The 21,624-nt window shown below is 51.2% G+C and overlaps 4 protein-coding genes across 5 annotated transcripts in view; 3 read left to right on the top strand and 1 right to left on the bottom strand.

Annotated features, from left to right (window-relative positions):
* IFT122 (intraflagellar transport 122) overlaps positions 1–6,044 on the top strand; it is a 29,910-nt gene extending 23,866 nt beyond the window's left edge. Inside the window, exons 23-29 of one of the 2 annotated variants that reach the window (XM_042823564.1) lie at positions 803–903; positions 1,586–1,751; positions 2,662–2,773; positions 3,197–3,325; positions 4,159–4,238; positions 4,887–5,048; positions 5,603–6,044. In XM_042823564.1, coding sequence (XP_042679498.1) covers positions 803–903; positions 1,586–1,751; positions 2,662–2,773; positions 3,197–3,325; positions 4,159–4,238; positions 4,887–5,048; positions 5,603–5,692 — 840 coding nt within the window. In that variant the 3' untranslated portion in view covers positions 5,693–6,044. Of the gene's footprint in view, positions 1–802; positions 904–1,585; positions 1,752–2,661; positions 2,774–3,196; positions 3,326–4,158; positions 4,239–4,883; positions 5,049–5,602 lie in introns of both variants that reach the window. The other variant, XM_042823563.1, reaches the window with a different exon arrangement.
* Positions 6,045–10,967: 4,923 nt separating this feature from the next.
* Positions 10,968–13,520, top strand: RHO (rhodopsin). Its single transcript, XM_042823470.1, has 5 exons — positions 10,968–11,328; positions 12,139–12,307; positions 12,382–12,547; positions 12,678–12,917; positions 13,401–13,520. The coding sequence occupies exons 1-5, from the start codon at positions 10,968–10,970 to the stop codon at positions 13,518–13,520; spliced, it is 1,056 nt and encodes a 351-aa protein (XP_042679404.1).
* Positions 13,521–15,472: 1,952 nt separating this feature from the next.
* On the top strand, positions 15,473–16,465 carry LOC122163025 (histone H1.8). The gene is made up of 4 exons (XM_042823844.1): positions 15,473–15,694; positions 15,779–15,917; positions 15,991–16,049; positions 16,148–16,465. The coding sequence occupies exons 1-4, from the start codon at positions 15,488–15,490 to the stop codon at positions 16,463–16,465; spliced, it is 723 nt and encodes a 240-aa protein (XP_042679778.1). The 5' UTR covers positions 15,473–15,487.
* A 1,819-nt stretch (positions 16,466–18,284) lies between these two features.
* PLXND1 (plexin D1) overlaps positions 18,285–21,624 on the bottom strand; it is a 65,033-nt gene continuing 61,693 nt past the window's right edge. Inside the window, exons 35-36 of the mRNA XM_042823382.1 lie at positions 21,548–21,622; positions 18,285–20,913 (exon numbers count right to left, since the gene is read on the bottom strand). Of these exons, the coding sequence (XP_042679316.1) occupies positions 20,797–20,913; positions 21,548–21,622 (192 nt within the window). The 3' untranslated portion in view covers positions 18,285–20,796. The remainder of the gene's footprint in view (positions 20,914–21,547; positions 21,623–21,624) is intronic.

Here is a 21,624-nt window from a genome sequence, read left to right as displayed (position 1 = left end):
TTAGTGACTTCACACAATTAAATAGAGGGTGGATTACTGATACTGTATAGCAGCGTTTCTCTGCTTTCTGTTGTACTGTACAAGAACTTGTCGTAGCTCTTCAGAAGTGCAGTGCCATTTTAGCAGATGAGTGTTTGTCTCAGTGTGTGCACAGAGAATATGACATGGCTGACTCTCCACCCCCAGTACTTGCTTTGCTGACTGTGTTGGTTTGGTTCCAGCACCCCGGATGTCAAGTGCTTTACGGCTACAGGGGGTTCTTCCTTTAATCGGGGCAGGCAGGCTACAGAGCAGGCACACCCTCATTGGGAGATTCTCACAGCATGTTACCTCTTTCCAGTGGTGATAGATGTAAACTACTCCAAAAGACGTGCAATCTTGAGTGGGGAGCTCCTGCTGCTCCCAGCAATTGTGGTAATGCTTGTTGGTGAAAATACCTTCTGTGGAGCATACGAGAACCCTCTGATCCATGCCCTTGCCCAAAACAAGAATCTCTGTACCTGAGGTCTCTGCTAGTCAGACTATTTCAGTAGTGGAGGCTGCACACTGTTCATGCCCTGCTTTTAAATAGCCTGCTAAGGATTCTGTTTCACCTGCATGGATCCATTTCTGACTTTTTCTGCATGTAACAGGCATGAACTTTGGTGTTAAACATGCGAAATCTGTTTGGTATGTTCTGTCAGCATGGACAGAATCCTCTTTTTGCAGCTGCATGAAAGAAGGACAATACTTGGGATGCCTAGTGTTGTGATGTGTAGTGACATGAATTGTCTTAGAAATGTCTCTATTTTTAATTCCACAGGAGGAGCCTTTCAGTTTCCACTTGCCTGAAACACTCTTCAATATTTCCAGGTTTCTGCTTCACAGCTTAACAAAGGAGACTCCCTTGGGGATCTCAAAAATGTATCCTTCCAACACTGCGCAGAATCTAGAGGCCGAGGTACACGAAAGGAGTAATTGATGTTGAGCCACCGTGCAGAGATCTACTTTAGGCTGTGCTCAGTTTCAGCTGTGGGTTATAGCTAATGGAAATCGACTTGTGCCCCTAAGGAAATAATCAGCACCTTCAAACCATTGTTTTTAACTGCACTACCTTTTTTTTTTCTTTATGGTCTTGGAGAGCTGTGCAAATCAACTAACATGTAATCCTCAGCCACCCACCCAGCATGATGTGTGACTTTGTCAAGGAGTGTTAGTCATCCTCTTACCTCGTACAAGGCCTTTGTGAGCAGTGCAGAAATGCATCTGTAAAAGACAACAGAAGGGGTCAGCAGCTGCCGTAGGGAGGGCAGTTTTGCTTCCGTTGTGGCTCTGGATGGGATGTTTGCTTTCCTTTTAGAAACTTCCTCACTTACATATTCTTTCAAAATGTTTTTCCTAACATGCCTTGTTGTGGTTGTGATTGGTAGCTTTCTGAACAGCAGCTACTGTTACATGCTAATGAAAGAGACGGCCCCTGTTCAGCGACACAGAGCTGGTGCTGCTCTGCAGCAGAGCAATTTGCCTCTTTGCACATCTTCTATGGTTAGAAAGAACATTGTATTTTTTCCTAAATGCATATTTTTGTTCCTTAATTTAATTACAGTAATACATTATTTACCCTGGCAAAACAAAGTAAAGCTCTGGGTGCGTATAAACTGGCGCGTCACGCCTACGACAAGTTACAGGGACTGCAGATCCCAGCTAGGTTCCAGAAATCCGTGGAGCTGGGCAGCCTGACCATCCGATCCAAGCCATTCCATGACAGCGAAGTAAGTAGTTTCGTGCTAATCACTGATATCTGAGTTGCCATATTCACAAAGGCTGAATCATATTATGCGTAGGTCTGTGTTAGCGTTCATTTCTGCTGGAAACAGGCCTTTTATTGTTATCCTTTAGGGCAGGCTTCCTTTTGTTCCCGAGAACAAACTAAAACCAGTTCTTTCTTTATGGGCAGGCAGCTTCTCTCCTCCCTCTCCTCTCTTTTATCTACCTTCCTCTCTGCCTATTAATTCTGTCAAGCCTTTTTCTGCATGGTCTTTGTGTCTTTCTGCAGCTGGAGGTCACTTTCATTTGTCCTAACTCCTAGCACTCCTTCCCTCCTCCCCCTATCCCTTGGGTGACCTTCCTTCCTCAAGTCTTATTTTATCACCTTTTCTTCTTCAACTGAAGTCTGAATTTCTGCAGTGCTCTATAAAGCCACGTCTCATGGAGTAGTCACTAAAAATAAGTTGTATTGTGCAAGTGAGCATGTACCTGGCCAACTGAAATAATAGAAACAGAGTCTTAAGAATGGCCTAAAATAACTGTGCTCTTGAAAATAGGAGAGATGAATTGATTGGAGAACTTGAATTTGACCAAAACTGTGAAGGAAAAAAAAAAGTTGCTTCAATAACCTTCTCTTCCACTTTTTTTTTTGGCACTGTGTGTTTGATACAAAATTCTGCTCCTTACCACAAAGACAAGGAGAAATTTCATTGTTAGAGTGGCAATGACAGCTATTTCTAATGTGAAAGCATTTTCAGATGTTAAAGGATGTGATTTCACAGCAGTATTTCTTCAGGTCAGGGGCTGATGTAATATCAATGGTGTAAACCTAAGGAACTCATGTTTAGTTGAAACCAGGAGTACTGACTGTGCTGACCTGTTTGCAATCACTGTGCTATGTGTGTGTCTTTGCAGGAGCTTGTGCCCTTGTGCTATAGGTGCTCTACCAACAACCCTTTGCTAAATAACTTAGGGAATGTCTGCATTAACTGCAGACAGCCTTTCGTCTTCTCCGCCTCTTCCTATGGTGCGTTGGAGTGTCACATTTTTGTTGTGCTTTTCAAGTAGGTAAATGTTAAAGTGAACAGGGTCAGCTAGTGCTGGACTTGTTCCCCGTGCAATGCTCTTTGGACAAACCTTTCCTCTGAACGTCGTTAGATGGGACTGAGCGGCTGCTTGTGGTCCGGGGACAGCTGCATCTCACTGCACGAGAGCAGCAGCAGAGCACTGCTGTGTTGTGGAAACCTGAATGTGTGAAGGACTGAGTGCCACTGCCATCCTTTGGCAGTGTGGGGGGTTGGTTTTGGTTTTTATTTTCATCATGAGAACGTGTGGGGGAGGCACTGTTACAGAAGGTGAAGGATGTTCACTGTGGTTAAAGGGCGCAGTGCTTTAGGAGGCTGTTCTGTCTTCGTGCCCATCCAATGCTCCCTGTTTTCACACCCTTTAGAAGTGCTGCATCTGGTTGAGTTCTATTTGGAAGATGGTATCACAGATGAAGAAGCTGTATCTCTCATTGATCTTGAAGCTCCAAGATTGAATAAAAGCGGGAATAAATGGCAAGAGATGATGAGTGATGGTATCCTGCTGATTAAAAATTGCTTCCAGTCCCTTTCTTAGGAAAAAAAGAAACAACAATTGGGGCTGTTGTTGTTTTTGTTTGTTTGTTTTTGTGTGTGATATTTTTTTCTGCCATATGACAAAAAAGATATGTTATGTTTCCTTTTTACATTGGTGTAACCACCAGAATGGTCTTTTAACCTAATAGTTTTGTAAAGCTTGTTCATCACAAAAACACTTCTAATCGTGTGTATTGATCTTTTTAGCAGTGCAATGCCACGCTGCATCTATTCTGTTGTAACTGCTTTCTGTGGAGAGTGGGGAGAGCCTGAAGTGTGTTACTTCCTTACAGTAACAGCTTGCTTCAGAGGCTGCTTTCTCCTTCACAAGGGAAACCAAGGTGGACTTCCTTCGTAACAGTCTGTTTTGTAATGTTTCGGCACCCAGAGCCCCCAGTTGCTGTGGGGGCTGCATGGCACTGGCAGCAGAGCAGTGCACAAGAAGACACAGTCCCTAACAAGAACGGCTTGAAACGTAGCTTAAAGAGGTTGCTTTGTGAGCTTTCTGCAGTGTGAGAAGCAGACAGGCAGGAAATAAAGCAGAGCTGATGTCCTATTTGCTTATAGTCAATTTTGCTGTTCTATAGCACTTGCAGTGATACTGTAATCAGAGCAAGCCCTTCTCCAGTGTGTTCTATAACAGTCTGGGCAGTCTAGCAGTTTGAAAATGCTTTGACCCTCTGGAGGAGCAAGGGTACCAGTCCTGGTGGAATGATGTTCTGTTTATTCTGTGAGATAGAGCTCACAGCTGATCTCAGAGGAGCTGTAGTTCTTCCTTAAGAAATACACCTAGATGCACAGAGCCTGAGGCTTAATGACAGCGCAGTTATTACTGAAGACGATGATCCCTTTACTGCAAAACTGAGCTTTGAGGTAAGAGCTGTACCTGCATCTTGCAGTCATTTCTTTCTTGCTACCAGTAGGAATCCAGAGGAAATTTTGCCTTAGTGCACACTGCTCTTCTAGAGTGAATGTGTGATGTAGACTCCCACAAAAGAGATACAAAGCAAAGGTCCAGGAGAGAGGCCCAGAACACGAGAGGGAAAGGGATTTCTGAGATGATAACTCCTGTCTTAAAATAAATAAATAACAACAAAATGTTTCCTCTGCTGGGAAATGCCCTGAGAAACAGGCACGTAAAAGATCTTAAAATAAGCGTTCCTGAAATTTGGTTTTACCGTTGTGCGGTGTCTTCCCTGGCTCTTTCTGTGTCAGGCAGGATAGCCACAGAACAGTCATTACTATGAGGTTTTAATACCTGCCCCTGGGCACAAGTTATTTGCAAGGAGCTGCGTTAACGTGTAACAGAAATTCAGGGGGAGCAAGCTGGAGGTGCGGCCGGACGCTGCGCTCACTGAAGCTGTTGGTCACAGTGGCGGTGAGGTTGGAGCCAGGCTCAGCCGGTTCTGTCTTAGCTTATTCCACCGAGCTGCACTTTGCATTTCACTAGATCTTACTAATCCTCAAAGGACTCTGCAGTTGGCAGCAGTAATTCTTTGTAAACCTTCTTACCTGCAGCAGGGCGGCTCAGAGTTTGTTCCTGTGGTTGTGAACCGTGCCGTTCTGCGGTCGATGAGTCGGAGGGACGTGCTGATTAAACGCTGGCCCAGGCCGCTGCGATGGCAGTACTACCGGTCGCTGCTGCCCGACGCCTCCATTACCATGTGCCCGTCGTGCTTTCAGGTACTCTTCACTGAGAGGATCAAAGAACCACAAAGCCCACCGCCCCTGAGAAGTCGGTACATTGAAATAATTGATATGCCATACTTTGAAATATATTTAGTAAATTGAGTGATGTAGACGCAGAAGGCAATGGAAAACAAAATGAGCAATGTGATGCTCAGAGAAATGGCTGCATTCCTAAAAGCTGGAGGTAGCAGAGTCACCCTGGTAAACTCGGTTGGCTTTCAGTTCAGACCCTCTAGTGATTCTTCCCCTCTCAAGAACGACTTTCTGAAATGCAGGAATTCAGTCTCATGTGGTTACATGCTCTTCAGTTTTCATCCTTCCCTCTGGAAAAGTAATTGATTGGTTTGAGCATCTTCAACTACATTGGCAGTGGTCTGTGCAATATTTGCTTCTGTATTCTGGTTATAGCTCTGACAAGTAACTGGAAGCAAGAAAGACAATTCTTGTTCAAAAGTAGCTTCAGAAGGTGTAGGAAACCCCCTTGAAATTCCATTTTCTTGGAGTTAGTCAGAAGCTAACTTGTCCCTCCATCTGTTTCTAATTCATAGATGTTTCACACAGAAGACTATGAGCTTCTTGTACTCCAGCATAACTGTTGTCCATTCTGTCGAAGGAGAATAGATGAGTCAAACCAATGAAGAAGGGCGATCTTGTACCTCAGCTGAGAGCCTTCCCAACTGACTTGGCAAGGCACCTCTCGTGCTCTTAGGTTTCCTAACAACTTTGTTGTCATCTTGTTCTATTTTGGACATGAGTGAAACAGTGTTGAAGGAAATTTAACTTTTTTTTTTAATGGAAATGTCTGTTTTGGTGAATGTCCTCTATTTCCCAGATAAGCTGAAGTGCCACAGATTTTTACAGGATCGTTTCTAGATTCAAATTAGCCCACATAATTGTTTTTATTCCAACTTGTGTTAGAACTTAAAAATTTGTCCTTAATGTGTACCTGTTGTTGACAGAACTTCAAATAAATGGGACTATTTTTCAGCACTGTTTGTCTCAAAATTTCTTTTAACCTGTGCAGAACTCGTGCTTGTTAAAATCCAAATAGCAGGTTGAGCATGGAAATTTCTATTTCATGTTAACTGAGATACCCACACGTAAGTTCCTTATCTGTCTACTGACACACTGCTGATTCTAGTAACATCAGTGTGTTTACCATTAGTGAAAGAAAAGCCACTGACCTAATGGGCTAAAATGAATATATTTGCATGCTGAGAAGTATTGAGTTGCCAGGCAGGAATATCAAAGCAAGTTGAGGACTCATATGCAGCCAGTGCTTTCCCACAGTTCCTCCTCTGTACCTCAGGAATACTGACATCCTTTCAGCTCCTGTGGTGTGATCTGAGCGTGCCTTGGTGGTGTGGGCACACGTGCCTGTCTGAGCTGGCACGGCTCCATCGCCCCTCATGCTGGCTGGAAGAGGTGATGTGCTGAAGAAATATTTCTGATCAGCATTTTCCCAGCGTTTCTTCATGCTAGAGCCATGGGAAGCAAAGTAAGAAGGTAGGAGGAGTTGGACCTACCTTCCAATTTTTTTTTTTTTTTTTAACTGTTGCCAACTAAGTGTGGAGATTGAGGGGATTTTAATGACCTGGCTGTTTAACCAAATGTAGTAGTTTCATCCCATGCAGCAGCTAAGCCCCCATGCAGTTGTTTGCTCACTTCCCACCCACCTTGACAGAACAGGAGAGAATCAAAAGAGAGCCCAAGTGGAAAAGCTTGTGGGTCAACACAAAGATAGTTTCATTAGCAAAGCTGTGTTTGCCAGCAAAGCAATGACAAATGTATTCATTACTTCCCCACGGCGGGCAGATGTCCAGCCGCTTCCTGGAAAACAAGGCCTCAGAATGAGTCACGGTTACAGGGAAGAAGAGCGCGATGTCGTCAGGCATGGAGCACCCCTTGGGTCAGCAGTCCTGGCTGCGTGCCCTCCCAGCTCCTCGTCCTCCTCCGCCCATTGCTGGGTAGCAAAGCAAAGTGGGGAACAACAGAAACCCTCAACACTGCCAGCGGTGCTTAACAGCAGCTAAAGCACTGACATTTTATCAAGACTGTTCTTAGTTGCAGATCCAAAACACAGCACCACGAAGGCTGCTCTGAAGAATGTTAACTCCGTTCTGGCCAGGCCCAGTACACAGAAGCAGTCCTGTGCAGCTGAATCTCTTGAAGATGTTCTCTGCGTTGTTCTGTAAGAGCTTGAGAAGTCATGTGGACAACCAGCTGGGCTGGGTTTGAATGGAAAAGTGATAGGCCTCTTGACTTTAATCCAGTTTAAATTGTGCCCGCCTCAGCGTAAGTTTTGTTGTTATGACATCCTCTCTTCTATAAGCCTTGGGAAATTATATTTTATGTTATTGAGTTAAGCTATTGGCTGAGATTGGTGGCTGCTGGTAAAGCAACTACTGTGTAAACAGCAGCACTTTGCATGTGATATCAGTGTGTGCTCGAGTTCCTCTGGAAAGTGATGCTTTGAAATCTATGCTCCTGTGAAGCCCACCTGCAGTGCTGCATTCGGCTCTGGGGTCCTCAGTGTCAGAAGGACACGGAGCTGTTGGAGCAGGGCCAGAGGAGCTGTGAGGATGCCCAGGGGCTGGAGCACCTCTGCTTTGGAGCCAGGCTGAGAACTGGGGATGTTAGATCTGGAGGAGACTCTGCAGGGACCTCACTGTGGCCTCCCAGTACCTAAAGGAGACCTACAGGAGAGCTGGGAGGGGCTCTGTCAGGGAGCGTAGTGACAGGACAAAGGTAAAGGCTGTGAAGTAAAAGATGGTGGTCTTCAATTAGCTTCTGGGAAGACGTTTTTTAGTGCTGAGGCCATGAGGCCCTGGCAGTGCTGCCCATCCCTGGAGGTGCCCGAGGCCATGGATCGGCTCTGGGCAGCCTGAGCTGGAGGGGCAGCCAGCCTATGGCAAGGGGAGGGCTGAGGGCTGCGAGATCCCTCCCAACCCAACGTGCTGTGATTCCATCTAATGGTACTGTAGGGTTTCTGCATCCCTCAATGGTTCCTGACCAAATTTGCCTAATTTACCACTTTAAAAACATTCTGTTCTAATTAGTGCTTGTCTGCTTTCTGACTTGTATCTCAGTGTTTGCAATGAAGACGTTGCGACTGACATTGATAAACAGTGCTGTTTGGTATGTGAGCCAGAATGCAATTCAGCTCATTCTCCCAGAAATGAGTTGGCTTTGCAGAGCTAGCAGAAATGAAAAATTATAAAAATAAATAGACATGGTTTGTAATTACACAGAGGCAGAATGGATCAAACGAGGAAGCTTCGTTTATTTATTTATTTTTAATTTTTTTGTGAATGTGCTCTGGGTTTGAAAAGCATGCCGGGCTTTTCCAGGCAAAGCCGTGGTGCTCCACGCATCTCGTGAATTGGAAAGATGTGCCAGTTCCAGATGCCTCGTGCAACTGAAGCTCCCTGGTCACTTCGTGATGAGAAGGCGCTGGCTGTGCAGAAGTCCCACCACGAAGCCTTTCTCTGAAGCCCTTTTGGGCGGTTCACCAACTGTTCTCTTCCATTTGCCCTGCACCTCCACCTTGTCACCACTCACCGCTCGCCTTTCCCACCGCTGCACTCCCCTGGTGACGCATGTCAGCTCTAAGCTCGAGCAGCAGCTGCTAACCTCAGCAGGGGCTTATTGCATCAGAGCTTTACGTGGCGTGTTTGTGCACTGGGAAGATAAACCTGTAATCTGATGTGCTCATGTACAGGTATGAGCAGCTGCAGCTGCAATTAGCTAGAGGCACTGCTCTGGCCTTGGCAGCACATGAAAAGTTAATTGGGAGGGACTTAGTACCGGCCGAGGATGTGTGAGGAGGTGGCATTTGCACACTGACAGAAGGAGACTTTGATGGCTGTGCAGGGCAATTGAGGCCCACCTTTGGTTATGGGAAGCTGGGCTTTCAGTGGTAGCAGCACTTCTGTGAGATCTTCCCCGCACACAGGAAAGGTTTCTCTGCTTGGTTTTCACTTTGAAGAGAACACAAAGCTTTCTGCTTTTTCCCTTTGATCTGTTTTGCATGCACTGAATTAACCTGCAGGGAACACTGATAAAAACATGGCAGGAATTGAAGCTGGTTAATTAAGGCCAAGGTGACACAAGCCCTTGCTCATCTCTCACCTGTGAGCTCCAGGCCTGGTTCATCCCCCTTTGTGCCGTATGGGCACTCAGATACCTCTCCTCTGCTCTTGGCTGCAAGGAAAGGTCAGCCCAGCTCCCTGGTGCAGCCTGAAATGCAATTGCTGTGGAGATGCTCAGATCCTGCCAGAGCCCTGCTGCTGCCAAGGGCTGAGCAGTCCTTTCCTGACCTCTGCAGGGACACCGGTAGGTCCTGGCGTGCCAACTGGAATGGTACTGATGTTGAGAATAACACTAGCATAGTGAGAAAAGTGATAAACAGGGGATGCAAAAAAGGGAAGAGATGGGAGCAAATAGCTTTGGAAGCTGAAAGAGTAATCACAATTATGTTAACTATAAAGAATAACCTTGTCCAGCAAAGAGATGCTTTGTGGTAGGCTCTGATTTGTTCCCCTTGCTGTTCATGCTGTCCCACTCTTTCTGAAAAGTTAAAACCAGGTAACACCTAACAGCTGCTGGCTGGCATGAAGAATGTTCCGAACAACACTGGGCACATCAAGGAGGGAAACAGATCCAACAGCAGCTTCCTCTGCAGCTCTAATGCCCATCTACATGGAATTCATAACTTCTGCAAGGTTTCAAGGAGACTGAAGATGTCTGTCACCAGAATAAGAGGTCAAATGTTGGCTTCAGCTCAGAACTTGTGCCTTGTCCACAGCCCTTCTCTGGATCAAGGCAGAACGATATCTGTCCAAGACAGATGGACGAGGTTATTTTTCAGGTGCTGCTGATGTAGCTGCCATGATGCAAACCATGTATAAAGCCAAGAACAGAGGAGGTGATGCAACTGGAAACCTGCTAGCAGGATCAGTGCTTTACTGTGTTGTTCAAACCTTCTCAGACAAATTTTGCAACAGAGAGCAAATTTTGTGGCTGAGAGCAAGTACAAGAAGGATTGCTGAGGGCCATGCTGCTAAGCACAGCCTTTCATCAGCCTACCCCTGTAATGGCAGCTGTGACGGACAGGCTGCTGTCACAGCCCTGCAGTCCTGCTATGCAGACCCCTGCTATGGAGGGACTGCACCAACCACGTCCAGCCCAGCAGCCGCTGCAGTGTCCAAACCCATGGCCTGGGGGTTCTGAACCACAAAATTCACTCCTGTTTGCTTTGGTCGAGCCCAACCACAAGAAGGATCCTGCGTGCTCTGTCTCTCTGGCACTCTGTGCCTGTGGGCCTGGTGGTAACGTGTCCCACTTCCCACATCCCTCTGTGGGTAAACTGAGGCATTTTGAACAGATGGGCACCGCAGGCTGTGATGGGCTGTCGGGGCACTCTGTGGAGCAGAGGCAGCACAGGCCGCGGGCGTCCAGCCCTGGCTGCAGCATGCAATGAGTGCGTTGGGCCCAGGCAGCAGGCGCTCAGCCCTCAGGCGGTGGCACAGCATGCTGGGGAGTGAGCTGTGCAGGTGGGGCCGCCCTCCAGTTCCAGTGCACAAGCAGTACAGCTATCTGCCTGTGTATGACCATGAACCATGGTCTCCAACAATGACAGTGTGGGCCAGAAACAGGTGTCACCTTAAGACCTGCCCAGAAAAGCCAATTACCCCTGGATAATTATGGTTAATAACTCTCTTAGCCCTAATCGCGCTGACACCGATGCCTGGAGCTTACCATAGGGGGCACTTTATAAGGGACGCCCGACAGCCGCTTCTCTGCGGGGCGACAGCGAAGGCTGGGCGGTGGTGGAGCCCAACTGCAGGGGCGATTCCCCCTCACAAAACCTGACACTGAGTGCGACTGAGAGGCGCCCCACAAACCGCAGCCATGAACGGGACGGAAGGCCAAGACTTCTACGTGCCCATGTCCAACAAGACCGGGGTGGTGCGGAGCCCCTTCGAGTACCCCCAGTACTACCTGGCTGAGCCGTGGAAGTTCTCGGCGCTGGCTGCCTACATGTTCATGCTGATCCTGCTCGGCTTCCCCGTCAACTTCCTCACGCTGTACGTCACCATCCAGCACAAGAAACTCCGAACGCCTCTAAACTACATTCTCCTGAACCTGGCGGTCGCCGACCTCTTCATGGTCTTTGGAGGCTTCACGACCACCATGTACACCTCGATGAACGGGTACTTTGTCTTCGGAGTAACAGGGTGCTACATCGAGGGCTTCTTTGCTACGCTGGGCGGTGAGTTCTCCAAATTTTCAATAATCTGACAGAAATTTCCCCAGATTTCAGGAGAGGGCGTGAGGATGCCCAGCTGCTCCTGGAGAGCCGGGCGGTGCGTGCCAGGCCCTGCTGCTGCTGCTGCTGCAGTGCTACGGGGTGGGAGGTGAAGAAAGTGGCAAATGGCACTTCTTTTTTAAGCCTTATTTTGGTAGCCACCTGTTCCATCTCCTGCAAGCAACCGTGTAGCCATGAAAAGTAACCTACAGCAGATTGTGCAGCTGCTGGATTTGCACATCCTTTTGGCTCGCTTTCTGACAGGAGAGCTGACGGCTTCTTCTGGAGCTGTGGGGCTGAGCGTTACTGCTGTGAAGTGCAGTGCAGTGCAGCCCAGCAAAGCTGCCTCCACTGTGCCATCCAGCCGGTGATTAGCAGTGTTAAACTAGGGCTGTGTGTCTGAGAACAGCCTCCCTGGCCAGCAGGCAGCTGTTGGCGGGGTTGGGCCCCGAGGCACAGACGACCTGAGCAGAACCTGGAGGCAGTGCTGCAGATCAGAGTGGGGCTGTGGGCACGTGGATGCAGTGCTGTGCGGGAGGAGGGCAGGATCCAGCAGTGGATCCCGAGGCGCAGCAGCACAGCGGTCACCGCTGGGGGTCTGCAGGCATCTTCTGACTCCTCACCGCACTGGTACTTGTCTTCTGTTCTGTCCCATCTCTGAGCACTGGATGGAGGTTCGCTGCTGATGGGGTCTTCCCCGTGCCAGGAATGGTGTGCCTTTGTCCTCCCGTCATTTTCAGTCCCCATATCTTCATCCCTCTCTCCCTGGTGCAGGTGAAATCGCTCTCTGGTCACTCGTCGTCCTGGCTGTGGAACGGTACGTGGTGGTCTGTAAGCCCATGAGCAACTTCCGCTTTGGAGAGAACCACGCCATCATGGGGGTCGCGTTCTCCTGGATCATGGCCATGGCCTGCGCAGCTCCCCCGCTGTTCGGCTGGTCACGGTAGGGAGGGGCCTGGGCATGGAGCGCAGGGTGCGGGCAGCTCTGCTGGCGCTGACCGCCCCGTGTGCTCACAGGTACATCCCCGAGGGCATGCAGTGCTCGTGTGGGATCGACTACTACACGCTGAAGCCAGAGATCAACAATGAATCCTTTGTCATCTACATGTTCGTGGTCCATTTCATGATCCCACTGGCCGTCATCTTCTTCTGCTATGGGAATCTGGTCTGCACTGTGAAGGAGGTGGGTGCTGCCCAGGGGCTGGGGGCTGTGCCGGGCTCCATACGGCGACAGAAGGGAGCGGTGCCCTCCAGTCCTGCACCCACACGGGCCAAGCCCTCCCGATTCCATCCCCCCCACTCTCTGCCCGCAGGCTGCCGCCCAGCAGCAGGAGTCTGCCACCACCCAGAAGGCAGAGAAGGAAGTGACCCGCATGGTGATCATCATGGTCATCGCCTTCCTCATCTGCTGGGTTCCCTACGCCAGCGTCGCTTTCTACATCTTCACTAACCAGGGCTCAGACTTCGGACCCATCTTCATGACCATCCCGGCATTCTTTGCCAAGAGCTCTGCCATCTACAATCCTGTGATCTACATTGTAATGAACAAACAGGTAACTTGCCAGCTGACTGCCTCTGTAGTGCTTCTCTTTGTAACAGCTGTGGGGAGCTCCCATACCTCCAGCACACCCTGAGCCACAAGGGGATTGCAGGTACTGCGTGCTGGTGTGCAGGACAGTGAAGTGCAGCTTACTCCTTCACGCTGTGCAGCTCTCGTTGATGCAAGCACCCACCTAAGAAATGTGCATGCTGGCCCAGCGGAGCAGCTGGGGCCGCCTCCCCCAATGCTGAGGGCTGGGAGGGAGACTTCACCGGGACAGTGTCCCTGGTGCAGACATGCTGGAGGGTTCCATGCAGTTCCCACTGCAGCACGTGGGATGTGTACCTGCGTTCCTCCTGCTGCAGCAGTTCTTCTACTGGACAGTGCCCATGGCATTACCGGGCTCACTTTTCTCCACCCCCAACTCTGAGCCCAGCATGCAGGCAGCCCCTCAGCAGCCTTCCACCCTCACCACGCTGCTTCCCCTCTCTTCCAGTTCCGTAACTGCATGATCACAACCCTCTGCTGCGGCAAGAACCCGCTGGGCGATGAGGACACATCTGCTGGAAAGACAGAGACCTCCTCCGTCTCCACCAGCCAGGTGTCCCCTGCATAGGTCCCAACGCACCAACCTTGCCCACTGCCAGCGCCTGCCCGCTTCAGCACAGCCCTGCGGGGCGGGCTGCTCTCCCAACCATAGGAACCCTGGGAACAAGGCTGTGAAAATGTACACGTTTTATAATTAAAATGCAAAAGCTTAGCTCCTCCACTGGCATAACTCCGTGCTTCTCTCTCTGTTGATTCACTGAGAGCTCACACCTGTTGCACCATGCAGGCCCTGCAAAGCCCGGGCACGGCGGAGCCACTGCCACCTCCCTCACCCCAACCTGAGGGCCTCAGTGGGGCAGGGGCTGAGCCCCTCCCGGCTCCACTGCTGCAGACAGAGCCTGCAGCCACCAGGGCCATGGCCATGGTGCAGGGGGCTGTGCTGGGGCAGGCTGAGCACCGCCGGATACCCACTGCTCAGAGCTCCGTGCCCGGCCCTGCCCAGCACCTCAGAAGGACACTGCAGCAGCTCTGGGATGATGGGTGGCTTTTGGCACACACGTGCCCTCTGTGTGGCAGAGGTGAGGGTGCAGATCCCACCTCTGAGCAGGTGGCACAGCGTGGTGCAGCTGTGTCCCGCTATGGCTGGGCGTGCTTGGATGCTCCCGGTGTTGGCTCCTTGGCAGCCCCACTCACTGCCCCCCGGCAGGACGCAGCCCTTCCCTCTCAGCCATCCACAGACCCTCCCTGTCCGCTGCGGCCCAGCTCAGCGTCAGCCCACATAGGAGGCTTTGGCCGGTGCTTGTGCTTTTGAGGACGGATTGGTGCATTGCTGAGCTTCCTCTGTGTTAGAGAAGGCAAGACATGGGAGCATATGGTGCAGAGACACCGGCATATGTTCCAGGCACTACAAGATGGCATATTGCAATTGTAGCAGTGTTATTCATTTTTATTTTTAGCTCAGTTATACAAATAAGATGTTTTTCTTGCTGTTCAGCGTTATCAACATTTGAAACTATTTTTGTACATTATTATCCTCTCTGATTTCTAATCCTATGCAGCTTCGCGAGGTCTAATAAGGAACATACAGAACCCATGCAAGTTAAATCTTTAATAAAGAGCAATTTGCAAGTACAATTCTCTCATTATTTTTTTTTATCGATACTTGTGCATATTCAGTGAAATCTGAAGATTAACGGTTTATGAATAATTCAGTGTTTAGGCTGATGTCTGACTCACGTACTTCAAATCCGAGGGCTGCTTTGGAGGGAAGAGGAGGATGGTCGCGTGTTTGTCGCCGCCCGTGGAGGCACTGCTCCGCAGAGCCACGCGGTGCTCAGTGGCCGCTCGGTGATGCGGCTCGGCCACCCGCGCTGAGCCCTACGGCACAGTGCAGCGCCGGCCCTGCAGAGGGGCACGTAGGGCTGCCGCGCGGGGCCGGGAGCGCCGTGCTCTGAGCCCGGCAGCGCGCGAGGCGCGGGCAAACACTGCGGCTGCTGCAGGAGCCCCACGCGGCCCGCAGTGCTTAGAGGAGCTCGCAGCACGTGCCTGCGGCCGCCACTCCCGCTCCGTCCTTTTCCAACCATCTGCTCGCAGCATTCTTTCTTCTTTCAGCCTCTCACAAAGATCTGGGCAGGAGCGCTCGGGCTCACCTGTGTCCACTGCGGTGGGAAGCCGGCAATTAGCGGCTGCCCAACCGGCCCTCGCCGTCACCGTGCCGAATCAGATAAATCAGCTGCAGGTGAGGTGGGCCTGAGAGCTGGGTTGAGGCTGCGGTGCCTGGTTGGCGTCTGGGAGCTGCGCAGTCATGGAGTCCCAACCAGGTTGGGGCTGCAGGGTGCGGGCACCGCGGTTCCCTTTTCTGGGAACGGGCGCGGTGACGCTGTTTGGCTTTGGAGGACCGCAGCCCTCGGGGCTGTGAGCGCCTTCGCCTCACGCCGCCGTTCTGTATCACTCGCAGCCAAAGCCGCCGGCGCTGCCCGGCTCTCCAGCCTGCTTGCCCGGGGCCGGCGGAGCCGCCACCCCCCCACGCTGCACATGGTGCTCGAGGCGCTGCAGGCGCAGGACGGGAAGAAGGGCGCCTCAGTCGTCGCCATTAAGCGCTTCATCCTGGCCAAGTACCCCACGGTGGACCCCGTGCGCCTCAAGTATCTGCTGAAGCGGGCGCTGGCGACGGGGCTGAGCCGCGGCTTCCTGGTGCGGCCCCAAAACTCCGCCGCCCTGGGGGCCACGGGGCGCTTCAAGGTGAGCGGGGCTGCAAGAGCGGGGCTGGGGTTGGGCGCTGCCGATGCCGGCTGCTCCCACGTTCTGCTCCTTCCCTGCTTCTAGCTCGCTCCCAAGAGGCTGCAGCAGAAACAGGCGCAGGGCCAGGAGGATCCCGGGGAGGGACCGGCCCCGAAGACCGGACGCAGAGGGGCTGCCGAGGCTGCCCGAGCCCCTGCGGTGGCGCGGAGCGACGGAGGGCAAGGTAATGGCCGGGGTCTGGGGCGGACTCCGGTGAGGTGCTCTGCCTGTGCTCATCTGCTGCTGCTTTTCTGCAGGCACTGCCAAGGAGGAGCCGAAAGCAGTGAAGAGGAGGCCGAGGGCAAAGGATGCAGATGTGAGTACGGCTGGGTGAGGGGGCCAGGGGATGCCAGCACTGCACCTAAGCTGTGGGATGGGGCATGGCAGCGGCCTGAAGCACTCTGTCCCCTCCAGGCCCAGCCGGCGGTGGAGAAGCCCAGGAGTCATGGAGTGAAGGCCCACCGGGCCGCTGGCAAAGGGCGGCCGCAGCCCCCTGCAGCTCCTGCTGCCAGCGGTGTGCGAGAGGACAGTGCTGACCGCCCTGCTGGGGTGAAGAGACCCAAAAAGGCCCCCGCAGCCAAGAGCAAAGGGAAGGTTCCTGAGGAGGCCCAGGAAGCTGCCTCAAAGAAGGGAGGTAAAGCCAAGGCAAGGAAGCCTCAGGCAGCTCTGGGTGCTGGCCAGGGGGGGAAGGCTGGAGCACAGGAGGCAGCTCCTGGCAGGAAGGTGTCATAGGGGCCCCAGGACTTTGACAACACAGCGCCATCCCCAGCTGAGTCTGGGCTTTGGGGTAGGAGCTGGTTTTAATTCCCAGGTGTTAATTCTGTTCATCTGCTACTAATAAAGGTTGTCTGATTCATGGAATAGCACAACTCCTGCCCTGCATGCCCGCCAAGGTCCTTTCACCCAGGGTGAATCCGCAGCCTTGCCCTATGTAGGATGGGAAGGCACAAGGAAGACTTGTGGAGTGGTAGTGAGCTGTTGGCTCCTGTGAGCAGTGCTGGAGTGACTCTGAGGGCCCACATGTATGCAGGCTGGTGGTGAGCCCCAGTGCGAGGTGATGCCCAGGCAGGGGCTCTGAGCTGCGGTGGGAAGCTCAGGGCTTGTCGCTGCTCCCACAGCGTTGGTGCAGGGGATGTGTCTGGCCCTGTGCCCTCCCAGCTGCCCTTGTGCTAATGCCTGGCTGAGCTCAGATTACAACAGTGCTAGGGCAGGAGGGATGGGTGCTTTCGTGGTCTACCGAGGTGTTTGGAGTTGCCTAAGCTCCACCCATATTAAAGAGGAAGATAGAAGTGCTTTAGGGCTCAAAAAAAAGCTTGGTGTTTGCAGCAGACTGTAGGAATGCTCATGCTATTGTTATCTGACTGTGCACAGTACCCACCTCAAAGCCTGTCTTGATAGCTTCTGCCAGCCAATGTATGAAAGCTTTCTTTATGATAGTTTTAAATGCCTGAATTTTTCCTGCTCTGTGCAGAACAGAGCCCTTCTGAAGGTCAGTCTGATAATGCAAAGGTTGTCAGTCCTCCTGGGTGGGAGAAAGTAAGTGGAAGTAAAACCCTCTTCCTAAAGAGGATTTAACTAATCTTCAGCTGGCTTTGCCAATGCCCTCCAAGGCTTCTGGCCTTGCTGTGCAGCTTAAGCAAGAGCTGAGCAAACTAACTACTTTTAAACTTCAGCCTTGGCCATGTTGATGCATCTTTAAATCTGAACTCATGTTCCCCAGGGTCAGGGTGAGGGATACTGCAGCAGTAACCCAGCAGAACTCAGCTGCACCTTCAGTAGTGGTCAGTCACAAATGACTGCTTGCCAATACTAGATGTCCTGCAGTGGAACAGGGCAGGAGCTGTGTCCTCTCTCACCGGGCCCTAAATATAAAGCATAAGGCTTCTCGAGAGGCTATATTATTAAGTGACTGGATTTAGCTTTACTAAGGATCAGCTTTAACGCAGGAAGATCCCTGTGGTGTCCAGGAAGAGCAGTTTTTACTGAAAGATGGTGGAAGCGGGAGGATTTCAGTAATGCCTTGGTTATCGAGCCCTGCAGGCTGGGGATGGTGTCAGTGCTGAGGCCAGAAGCCTTCAGTGCTGCGGCAGCGCAGAGCAGGTGCTGGGCTGCCTGTTGCTGGGTGAAGGCACAGTCGGCCCCAAGACTGTTCCTGGCAGTGCGAGGGTGTCTGGCCCTGTGGGTAGGCATGGCGATGCTGCTCCTGGTGTGTGTTGGTGTGGTTTATTCAGGTCCTCTCGTGGCTTTTCTACCTTCTGTGTCAGATCCTGTTGTGGTGGGACCTTCCTGCATGCTAGGCAGGAATGGTGAATTGCTGCGGCCTTAAGAGGATAAGACCTGTTCCATTGGGAAAGAAGATGGTTCTTGCTGAGCTGCCAGCCCTGAGCACTGCGCTGCTGCGTGGTGGAGCTGGCAGCTGCCTGCCTCCCCGTGTTCCTGAGGTGGAGGAGCACAGGGATTTGCATGGCCTGTGTGAGAGAAAGATGCCTCAGACAAGAGATGGCCTCTTGGTGTTCGGCTCTGTGTGTACCAGGAAGTTCACTACACAGGGTTTCAGCACCTTGTTTTATTACAAAGATAGGTTTCTCCGAGAGTCTGCCACTTCCACTACACAGCAGGTAAGGGCACTATACCCACAACACATGCCAAAGTTTAAAAACATGTTACAAAGGGCTCAGGGTTCAAGGCAACACTACAAACCCTCAAGCGTTTGCTCTTTTAAAGTTACCTCTTTAGAATGGTTGTAGCTTTTTATTTCTGCTTTGGAAAAAATTAAATAAGACAGCAATAGACCCCAGTACATGGCCCAGTCACATCACCTGGAGTCAAACCATGCTCACTACTGGCTCACCTGTGCCCTTTTCATGTAATGACATGGAGCTGTTGCTCCATGGCCATTTCCTCACCTCCAGCCAAGCTCAACATTCTCTACTACCCTGGTCCTTCTCACTGTCGCCTTCCCTGTGCTGGGCCTGTCTATATCTATGGCAACTATTCACAGTTTCTAAAGAAAAAAAGTCAAGATTATTTTTTGTGTGAAATCACTTTCAAAATAAAATGTAGCCCAGCTACATTAGTTTCTATTCTGAAACCACATCCTCAGCAAAGACATTGAAACTTCTACAGTGTATGTACTTTTTCTGTAGTTCTCTTTAAAAGAAAAGAAAAACAAAAAACAAAAAAACAACAACGGAACCCCAAACAAATCCTCTTTTCTTTCCCTCCCCTCCCTACCCCTTTTAACATACTGGATAAAGTCTATCATTTGTTTTAAAATAGATATCTATATACACATACACAACTCTGATGTTCTAACTTCTGACAAATGTGTTACTGGAAATGATGGGGTGCGACCACCTGCCTGTGGCAGTAAGTCACCCAGGAGGAGTTTGGTGGACCAGGTTTCATCCTTTCCAGCTGGATGAATAATGGAGGCTCACCTTGAGGCCCTGCCTGGAGTGAGGTAGTCACTTTTTAATATATATTTGGCAGTTTGGAAATGTGGTGCCTACAGCTACAGCTAGGTTTAGCTTTCATGGCAGGTTGCCTTTGTCTGCAGGGGAATGCTGGCTTCAGACGTGTGGTCCAGCCTCTGAAGAGGGGCCTGAGTGATGCTGGAGAAGACCAGAGCAGTCGTGGCTGCCCTGGCTGTGGAACAGGAGCTGCCAGCAGAGAGAAAATGGGGCCCATCCCAGCGTGGCATCCAGCAGATGCTGCAGGACAGCAGTGGAGTTCCTGGGCCTCAGACAAGTCCTGTTTGTCTCTGCAGTGGGACTCTGCTTGCTGACATCACTACGTGGAGTGTGGCGTTTCCTACCTCTGTTTGCACCTTGTGATGTCTGACCTGCTCTGCTGACTTGTGGAGTGAGAGCAACTTGCTGCCACGGGGATGCGTTGCTTGCCTTTATGGGCTGACAAACTGAACGTGTCACAAAACCATTTTTGTTGCTCTCAGGTGGTAACTATGGTGTACTGGCTTCAAGGCAAGCAAAGCGAGCTGCTTTAAGAGCAGCATTCTCCAGCACTGGCCTGCTTTAGGTGACGATCCTGGTGAGATACCAGAGAGTGTGGGACAGAGGGAGGAAGGATGCCTGGATGTTCTGCCCTGCATGTGGCTCAGTCTGCTCTGTCAGAGGACTGACAGAGGTGAGGTGAGCTCAAGTCAGCACCACAGCTGTGTATGCAGCCAGTAGGGTGGGGAGAGGAGTGAGGAGCAGCTCGCTGCTTGCAGGTGGAAGCGATGCCTGTGCCTATCTGGCTGGAGGGTGGGTTGTAAGGGACATCTGCCTATCCTACTGCACACTGCAGTTGACTGCATGCAGGCTGGGGAACTGGGGCAGGGCAGAACAGTCCCACACCAACATGCAGTGCCCTCCCTCCAACCAGCTAGCAGCTGTTAGGGGATAAAGTGCTTTCAGCATTCCCCTGCTACATAGGAAGCAACTGCTTTAACTCACCCCCAGTTCCCTGGGTTGCCCAAATCTCAAATGAAGGAGTGGTTATGTTTGCACATACAATACAAAAATTAAAAGGCACAAAAATACACAGAATGCAGCAGATAGTGAACAGCTGATTGTCCGTGGTGTCAGAGAAATGCAGGTGTGAGAGGGCTGGTGTGGAATGGAGAACGCGCTGCTGTTGCTCTGATGGCCTATGCCATCTCTGCTTGTTACTCCCTGAGGCTGCTTTTTTGTTATGGCTTCTGCAGCCTGCTCTTGTCCATGAGGAATGCAGACAGGGATGTGGGGAGCCAGCTGCTCAGGAACGAATTACTGAGAAGTGATGAACCAAGCTTGCCACAGATGTCACACCTCCATTTCTGGCTTGCAACAGCAGTAAGTTATGGGTGCTACAGTGTTGACCAGATGGTTTTCTAGCTGCACAAAGGCTGTCTTGTTGCTTCTTGATACGTGTGGGAGCTCTCTGGCTGCAGGTAAGGCCCACCATTGCCACAGGGCTGGTTTGAGAATGACCCTCATGGACATGGACCAAGGTGTCCCCGTGGTCAAGGCAAGTTCCCTACAACAGTTACTCTAGGGGTCACTTCCCAGGCTGCAGTCAGCCTAGGCTTCACTGCAGCACTCGTAGATGTTGTCCTCCATGAGTGCAATCACTTGCTCAAACTTGTGCTGGAGCTGGGTGCGCTTTGTCGTGGGGTTGGAGTCCAGGGCGGCCACGATCTGCAGGAGAGGTGGGCACATAAGGGACAGGCAGCACACAGCCCTGTCTGCCAGCCCCACCTGCCTCATAATGCCTCAATCCCAGTTGGAGCCAGGAGGGCGAGTCTTGTTACCGGGACACAGCCTGCACCCTCCAGGTGCAGCAGGGGTTGGCTGAGTCCCTGCTCTCACATTGAGGCAGAGGGAGAAAATGCAACAGAAAACCCTGCAGGGAACCTCCTAGCACAGAGCTGTCCCGAGGCAGGGCACAATGAGCTGCGTTCTGTGTCACAGCCAGGGCTGCACTGTGGGCAGCAGTGAGGGTAAGTTATTGGGGAAGGCATCCTTGTGCTCTGCTTCCTGTGAGCGTAAGAGGATTCAAGCAGTCCACGCACTGGCCAGCCCTGCTGCAAACTTGTGCAGCCAAGCACTGCTAAGAACAACTGGGAAGAGCTGGCCTTTGCTTCTACACGGTTATCAATCAAGGGATGGGAGAACAGATGCACCTGTGTGCATGTATTACATATGTGCATGGGCAGATTACACAAAGAAAAAAATCCCTTTTCTGTGAGGCATCTAACCGCTTGGTTACAAAACACCTCCTGTTATTCCCTTTGCAGATAGTTAAGGCCTGAGCACAGCCAAGCTCGCCTACCTGGGAGCGATATCTCTTGGCATATTTGTATATCTCAGCCATGGCGACGTTTGTGTTGAACTCATTCCGGTATTTCT

The sequence above is a fragment of the Centrocercus urophasianus genome, unplaced genomic scaffold (genome assembly GCF_019232065.1).
Source record: "Centrocercus urophasianus isolate 14NV4802_14NV808 unplaced genomic scaffold, USGS_Curo_1.0 seq_22, whole genome shotgun sequence".
Taxonomy (NCBI): domain Eukaryota; kingdom Metazoa; phylum Chordata; class Aves; order Galliformes; family Phasianidae; genus Centrocercus; species Centrocercus urophasianus.
The sequence above is the reverse complement of the archived record's forward strand: the minus strand, read 5'-3'. Positions and strand labels throughout refer to the sequence as shown.